Below are 8,882 nucleotides of genomic sequence, written 5' to 3'. Positions count from 1 at the left end.
AATACCAACAGCATTTTTCAGCAGGATGGAGGTTGACCAGTTCTGTGTGGATCACTATTCAGAAGAAATTTAAATGCATCCTGAAGATTTGATTAGGTTACTTTTACAAAGTCCCTAAGAAACACTTTACATCTGCAAAATAAAATCTCTGTGATTTAATAGCTGTGGATAAAATATTAAGAACCCTCAGTTTAAGAAGTCTAATTTTTGTTAAAACTCGGTGAACACCAAAGACTTTCCATCCTGGCTCTATCACTGAAAATGCCCCAGTAATCAGGACATAATTGTTATTGCATGTAATGTTGTTAAACAAGTGCTTCTGAAAAATTAATTTCCTTCAATTTCTAGAGAAATGTAAATAAACTTAATTACATGTAGTAGCTGAGGAGATGATGGGATTTTTCCAATTAATGTTTTCCAGGAACTTACTCAGCTCCTACCTAAGACAACAGAAGATTTAAAAATGAATTTAATGAGTACTTGAAGGGAATTTTAAAAGAAAATCAGGACTTTCAGTCATAAATTTTACAGGAATTATTCATAAAATAGAATTATAGAATGGATTGTGTTGGAAGGAACCTAGAAGACCATTTAGTTCCAACCCTGCAGTAAGCAGGGTTGCCAACCACTAAATCAGACACTAGATCAGTTTGCCCAGGACCACATCCAACATGGCATTAAATGCTTTCAGGAACAGGGCATCTACAACTTTCCTGGGTAGCCTTTTCAAGCACCTTACCACTCTCTCAGTGAAAACTTCCCTCATACATCTAACCTAAATCTTCACTCCTGTAGTTTAAAAACATTTCCCCTATTACTATCCACCCTTGTAAAAAGTTGATTTACCCTATATTTAGAATCTCTCTTTAAATATTGGAAGGCTGCAATGAGGTCTTCCCCAGAACCTTCTCTTCTCCAGGCTGAACAAGTCCATCTCCCTCAACCTGTCTTCATAATAGAGGTGCTCCAGCTTGGAGCATCTGATCATCTTTGTGGCCATCCTCTGGACCTGTTTTTTCTGGGCCCTTTGCATCTTTCTTGTGCTGGGGGCCCCAGATATGGAAGCAATACTCCAGGTGAGACCTCACAAAGTAGAGAAGGACAATCATCTCTCTCATACTGCTGGCCATCCTTTTCTTGCTGCAGCCTAGGTTACAGTTGTCCTTCCAGGCTGCAAATGCACACCGCTGATTCCTTATTCATCTTTAACCTTCCAAGACACCCAAAGCCTTCTCCACAGGACTGCTTTCAGGCATTTTTTTCCCAGTCTGTATGCATGTCTGGGATTTCCTCAACCAATGGGCAACACCTTGCACTTGGCCTTTTTCTTCATAGCGTTTTGTCATTTATCACATTCAAGCATCTGTCCATTTCTTCAATGTGCATCTCTAGGGAGCCTAACTCCATCATCTCTGTATACTCTAATCAAATAGATGTAGACAAAAGGATATTTGTTCCTAAAACTTCTCTTCCCAAAATCAAATAAAGTTAGTTTTTCACCCTCTACTCACACCTTCTGTGCTATAGATACCTCAAAATGTCTTTCATAAGACAGAGGTTCTGAATGCCTTCATTATGTCTGCCTTTAAAAGTCTGGCCAGTTATCCTCAGGATACTCCACTCCCTGAGCTGGGTTCTGCACTTTGGCCACTACAACCCCAGGCAACACTACGGACCTGGGGCAGAGTGGCTGGAAGGATGTATAGAAGAAATGGACCTACTGGTATTGGTAGATGCATGGCTGAACATGAGCCAGCAATGTGCCCAGACGGTCAAAAAGGCCAACAGCATTCTGGCTTGTATCAGAAGTAGTGTTGCCAGCAGGAGCAGGGAAGTAATTGTCTCCCTGTACTCATCACAGGTGAGTCTGCACCTTGAGTCCTATGTCCAGTTATGGGCCCCTCACTGCAAGAAAGACATTGAGGCCCTGGAGCATGTCTGGGAGAAGGGCAACAAAGCTGATGAGGGGTCTGGAGCACAGGCTGTACAAGGAGTGGCTGAAGGAGCTGGGATTGTTCAGTCTGGAGAAGAGGAGTCTCAGGGGAGACTTCATTGCTCTGTTTAACTACCTGAAAGGCGGTTGTAGTGAGCTCTTCTCTCTTGTAACTAGTGATAGGACTAGAGGGAATGGCTTCAAACTGTGCCAGGGGAGGTTCAGGCTGGACACTAGGAAATACTACTTTTCTGAAAGAGTGGTCAGGTGCTGGAACAGGCTCCCTGGGGAGGTGGAGGAATCATTGATTCTGGAGGTATACAAGGAACATTTAGACATTGTGTTGAGGGATATGGTTTACTGAGAACTATTGGTGATGGGTGGATGGCTGGACTGGGTGATCCTGTGGATCTTTTCCAATCTTGTTGATTCTATGAGAGAGAGAGAAAATGGATGCAACACTCAGGACGTGGTCTCACAAGTGTCTAGTAGAGGTAATAAGTCATTTCCTTTAACCTTCTGGCTTCGCTCTTTGTAATAGACCTGTTATGTGGTTGACATTCTTTGCTGCAAGGCTACTCTACTGATACATTCAACTGTTGTTCACTAAGACATTTAGATTTTTTTCTGAGAGGCTGATTTGTATCCAGTGAGCCTGTAACATGGTTAAATGGCATTTGTCCTCATTTTCTAGAAAAGTAAAAAGGATTTCTTTCCTTTGCTTCAGCTTGAAAGATGCCTAATGCAATGGAATTTTTGAGTATTTGTTAGCCAAAGAGATTTATCTTGATTTTGTCCATGCTAAAACTTTCCAGTGATGTATCTCCATGTTTGTACATAGACCTCTATGTTTAAACAAATGTACAGGGAAGTATTACCAAGTTTTTGCTTGAAGCAAAATCTGAAATGCTTGCAATTTTTTGTGTTGTGTAAAAAAATACCAGCCGTTCAACTTATCCCACAGGCAGGCCTGAGTTGCTCAAACCAAACCCCAGAAATATATTTATGTCTAGGCAACCAACCTTTGTTGACACTGTTGATCAGTTCTACTTTGACTATGAGTGCTGAAATACTTGGCTTACACACAAGCCCAAATGAGCAGATATTTTTAAGCAGATATTTTTACAACCTCGAAAGATATTTCAAGGCTCTGATGAGCACAAATAGTTTTTTTCACTCAATGAATGAAAGGTTTCTTGGTCTATAATCTGGTGATTGATTATGAGGGCTTTAAACTAGGACCAAAGAGGGAAAGAGATACAATTAAGAACACTGAAGTTTAGCCAAGGGATGGTACAGAACTCTCTGAGGATAGCAAAGCTAATGGGAGTATCTATACAGCTACAAGGGACACTACAATTTTAGAAGCATATCTGAATTGCTTGTACACCAGTGCACGAAGTATGAAGAAAAAAGAGGACAAACTGGAAGTTTTGATCCCTTTCCAGATATATGATGTCACTGATATTTGTGAGACTTGGTGGGACAAGTCCTGTCACTGGGGTGCTGGGATGTATGAATATCAGCTATTCAGGAAAGATATGCAAGACAGGTGAAGTTGAGGCGTTGCACTGTATGTAATAAATTACAGATCTTGGACTGCCTGTCTGTCAGTGTTGTAGAATCATGACGGGGCAGCAATGAAGTTCCACGTGAGGACATCAAAATTACAAGGGAACAGTTGTAACAGGTCAACAATCATAAATCCTTGAGGCCAGAGAAGATTAATCTCAGAGTACTGAGGGAATTAATGCATGTTATAGTTGGAGTGCTCTCAAGAATTTATGAAAACTCATACGAGTCTGGGAAGGTTCCTGCTGACTGGAAGCTAGTCAACATTATTCCCAACTACAAAAAGAGCGTAGGAGAAAACCCAGGAAATGACAGACCTGTTAGTGTTGCTTCAGACCCGTGGAAAAGTTCTGGAAATTATCTTGGGGGATATTAAAAGGCATTTAAAGAATAAAGGTATTATCAACCATAGTGAACACCTGCACATAAAGGGAAGATCCTGCCCTAATAATTAGACTATCTTCCACGACGAAGTCATGTGCATGTTGAATGAAGAGAAGGCAGTTGATATAATCATTCTGCATTTTAATTAGTTCTTTGATAAAAATTCTTCTAAACACACTTCTGCACAGATTGTCCAACTAAAAGATACAAATTCTGAGTTTTTTAAAATAAAAGGATTATTAAAGTTTTTCTTTTTTAAGCTATTATAAAAGTGTTGAACACAAAATATGAGTACTATATCTGTGACCAGTCAGCACTAAAGATCAAGTAATGAATTTCAGCTTGAAGAATTTAGGACGGGACCCAAAAGAATGTGACAACTACGCTGGAATTAAAATGTAAGCATTCTTTTTTTCACTGTGGATCATCATGTGTATGGACCCCAAACTAATGTTAGAAGAAGGGTCACTGACATTTGAAATGAGTTACGTCAAAAAATATTAGTGAGACATTCTAGAAAAAATATCCATATATGATTGTCATTACCGTTTTCAGTGTTTAATTGAGGCACAGAAAGATAAAAATTCTAAACAATTTCATGACCTACATTTTTTTATCTATTTGACAAATGGGTTACATTTTTTCATCTTAAAAAAGTGTATTGAATTGCACCACAAGGATTGCTTCCCAAAATACAACTGACAGCATGAATGGTGATATTAAATGCATGCATTTTGAGAGAACTTCTTAAGTAACAGATGACCTGAAGAAATATGACCTACATCAAACTCTGCAGCTATTTGCTTTCTGAGGCATGCAGGGAGATCAAGTAGAATTGCTATTGTACTCGCCAACTTAAAGAAAAAAAAAATCATTATGCAGGCTGTTACTGTAAAAATCTTACAACACCTTCAAAAGAACATAAAGACAGATTTCTCAAACAGAACAAAGACCTTAATAGCAGCTCAACTCTTATTGATAGTACACTGTCTGAAACACAGTTTCCAGTTGTGTTTCCAGCCCTCTGGGGAGATCACTGAAGTCAAAGAAGCATGGAAGATGTTTTTGCTGTTCTACAACTATTCAGGCATACTGACCCCTATGGTTTTTATCTTCAAAGAAGGACAGGTCAATTTTGCCAGCCTAAATGCATTTTTAAATGTATTTCACAGTTGTTATTTTTTTTTTTATTATTTTTTTTAGGAGAGATACGTGATGTTGCTGGTTATGGAGATTGCCATGTCAAGTTAATGTTGATGTGTCTTCACTTATACCCATATAAAGTGACCTACTGGCTTTCTCTGACAATCATGTACAACCTATTAATTCTACCTGCATCAAGACCACAGTCTGCAATTTTACTTTTTGGGAGTTTTCACATTTTTAAGACATGATTCAGCAGATCTTATGGAAGGGCATGAAGGACAAGAATATAACAGGGAATGGAAAACAGGACTTAGAAAGGAGATATCATGCTTGATAGTCCTGACTTATTATTAAACAGGGAGTTAAGAGAAGTAGTGGAGAGCTTTTTAACCCTGACGTTAGCAAGGTTATTGACACAGCTGAGTGACATCAAAACTGAAGAAGAATAATTTGGATGGGTGGACTCCAAGATAAATGAAATACTGATGGGATTACTCTTTAGCTACTGAATGCAAAGATCAAATATTTGAAGTTCTATACATTGAACTATTAATTCAATTCTTGGGTCAGATCTGGAACCGACAATATTTAATGTCTACATCAACAACTTAAAATATGGGGCAAAACATGTCATCATCACATCTATAAACAGATACAAAGAAATGTGCTGGAGAGCAGGGTTGCCAGTCAGAAGGACCTGAAAAAGCAGGAGAAATGTGTCGGAGGAACCTTTTGAAGTTCAGCAAAAATGCCAAGCTCTGTTCTGCGTCTAGTAAGCATCTGCTGGCACCAGCACAAACTGTGAGAACTGGCTGGCTGAAGCCAACTTTACAGAAAAAGAACTGATGGCGCTTTTGGAATTTAGACAGCAGAATAACCTTACAACAATAAAGTCTAACTGCACATTAGGCTGAATTAGCAAATATGCCAATGGATTGAAGGAACTGATGATACTTCTACTCAGATCTGATGAAGTTGTGTACGTAATGATGTCTTCAGATTTGAGCTGCTCCATGTAATAAAAAGATCGATACACATGAGAATATCTAACACAGAATCGTTAAAGAAATTACTGCTGTAGATGAAACGATGTACCAAAAAAAAAAAAAAATAAATAAATTAAATAAGCCTAAGAAATGTATTTGTTTAACTTGGAGAGGGAAAAGTACAGAAAAAATAAAATATAATTGCTGTTTTCTACAGCCTAACAGAGAAATTGTACAGAGCATGGTGACAGACTCTTGACAGGCCTTTGTTTGAATTTGCAAATCTTTCTATCTTTCTCAACTGTTATATATAATTTATTGTTTTAAAATATCTGTAAAATTCAAGAAAATTGTACTACTTAAATTATTGCATTTCAGATTTTTCCTGCCATACCATTTCTTTTTCTACTGTGTTTGACTAGGATGAAGTTAACTTTCCGAACAACAGTCGACTTAGTTCTTGTAGCTATAACAGAGTTGGCACAACACATAGATTCTTTGTCTATTGGTGAGCATACAGACACTCTCCAGTGTCCACAAAATCCTGTAGGCTGGGAAGTGGAAAGAGGTGGGGAGAGCACATTACCAGGGTGGCTGAACTAAACAGACCAAAAGGACATTCCCTGCCAGCATATTCAACAATGAAAACTGTGGAAGGGGTACAAGAAGGGGTGAGGCACTCTCATTACAAATGCACATATCTTCCTGAGTAACTGCTATGTATATTTAGGCCCGAATTCCCAAAATATGTCTGAACATTGCTTGCTGATGGGAAGTAGAGAATAACTGTTTTCAGTTGTTTTTTGTTTGTTTGTTTTGCTTCCACACTTTTTTCCCCTTTAATAAAACTTCCTTATCTCAACTCAGTAGCTTTTCATCATGTTTTCTTCCTGTGTACTGTTGAGGAGAGAGAGTAAGAGAGTGACATGATTAAACTTATTTGTCTGTCAGTGAGAAAACAATGTCCTTTCTGATACCCAACATGAGGCTCAAGGTATTTGAGATAAGGATAGTAAATGTCATGGTTTTATGATTTTTTGTTATCAGTATTCTGTATCAGAAAATCATGTGAGGCACCGGGAGTTAACGGGTTAATGCTCATAGTCCATGGACTGCTGAATTTCTAAGTACCTGACTCTCTGAAGAGAACTACATACCCCAGAGTACTTTGCATTCCCATTTTCCACAAGAGGGAAAAATAAAACTGCACGCAAGTCCCAAGAATTCCTCCTTTGCTGTTCATCACAGCAGTGGAGGTTCCCTAGCTGTCTTGCCTTCAGCTTTAGCATAAGGCTTTGGTTTTGGACACTCCCAATTTACTAGCTTCAATTCCAGTTATATTGTATTATTTTGCATTCCAGTACCTTATTTAGTAAATTAGCTTTCCACCTCAAATCGTTGTCTCTGTTTTATTTTAAGACCCATCTCCATACCCTCACCCCTTTTTCCCCTTTCCCATTTCCTGGGGCATGGGTCCATGGGTCCCCCACTACATTAGTCACTGGGTCAGGCAGGTCCATGAACCTCTGACGGTAAGACAAGTAAGACAGTTGAGTAATAAATGAAAAGAGTTGCTGGCAAAAAAAAAAAAAAAACACAACAGGACGTTGTTAAAGAATGCAATACTTGTGAGGAATTTGTGTTATAATTTGGTGAGGGGACAAAGAATGGAAATCATCTAAAAATTATTCTCAATAAAATATTACATGACAGTCTTTGTACATCTTTGTTTGCTTGTTTGTTTGTATGCTTTCATTTTTACTTCACTTTACTTGAGTTATTTTCAGTAGGAATAATAAGAGAGGGATTTTTTTCCCCTGTATCTTCAGAGCTGACACAAAGCACTTGCTCATAAAACACCTCAGCAAATAGAAACACTCTGAAACCACTCAAATAGAAAATGACTTCCTTGTTATAGAAATTTCTTTAGAGGAAAAGGAATGTAAATTATTCAGAAAGCTTCTAATGTTTGGAACAATTTTTTATGAGCTATTCATGACAATGAGATGACAAATGCAAATCTAACAGTACTCAAACAATACTTATGCTACGGTAAGTTAAAGATCTAACTTGAATTATGGCTGGCTTAATAGAAAAACAGTTAAGACCGACTGTCAAGGCAAAAATTGTGAAAATCCATGACTTTGCTAAGTAGTCATGACTTTAGTTCAAAGAGAAAATATGTCGGTATACATTATTTTAAGTTATACTAAATTTATTTTCCATTATAAATCTTTAATGTTGTTTGCAATTTCATCTTCTATAATAATTAATTGTAAAGTCTGAGAAAGTATAATAAAACATATAATTCACTACTTAGAACACATTAAACTTTCCTTATCAGTGTTAACCTTGTACTATCAAAGTAGCAAATATAATTGACACATTACATCCTTGACATGTTTGCAGATAGTTATTCTATTTTCCTTCATATTATATCCTAAATGCTCATTTTATCTCACTTTACATAGATGTCTTCTGGCTACAGATCCAAAGAAGGAACATTATGAGTTTGCTTGTGCCTATGGGCTGTTTTGATATTATGAATAACATTGCTTTTTATATGTATTTTAAGAATTCTCTAATTTTTATTCTTCATTACTATACTTGTGGTCATATTTGTTTGAGGAAGGAAAATATGTAAAGAAAAATAAACGCCTCTGTATTTTCCCTGAGTGGAGACTATGTATTTAGTAATTTCTATATACTGCATGTTGTCTATTAATTCCATCTACTACAGTAAAATTAATGGGCTAGGGATATCTAGTGAAAAATTACTGGAATTGCTATGACATATGTTTGTTGAAATATAGCAATTAATGTTATAAAACAACTATTTATTGAAAAAAAAAATGTTTGCA

The 8,882-nt window shown here is 37.3% G+C and overlaps 1 protein-coding gene across 1 annotated transcript; it reads left to right on the top strand.

Annotated features, from left to right (window-relative positions):
* Positions 1 to 1,564: 1,564 nt before the first annotated feature.
* Positions 1,565 to 2,297, top strand: LOC136053196 (uncharacterized). The gene is given in 3 exon segments (XM_065743895.1): positions 1,565 to 1,808; positions 1,811 to 1,888; positions 1,891 to 2,297. Coding segments are annotated over 3 exon segments (729 nt in total).
* The last annotated feature ends 6,585 nt before the right edge of the window (positions 2,298 to 8,882 follow it).

This window comes from Cyrtonyx montezumae, unplaced genomic scaffold (assembly GCF_038088225.1).
Source record: "Cyrtonyx montezumae isolate F1298 unplaced genomic scaffold, pur_monq_1.0 scaffold_3, whole genome shotgun sequence".
NCBI classification, from domain to species: domain Eukaryota; kingdom Metazoa; phylum Chordata; class Aves; order Galliformes; family Odontophoridae; genus Cyrtonyx; species Cyrtonyx montezumae.
This window is presented reverse-complemented; position numbering and strand designations above follow the sequence as displayed.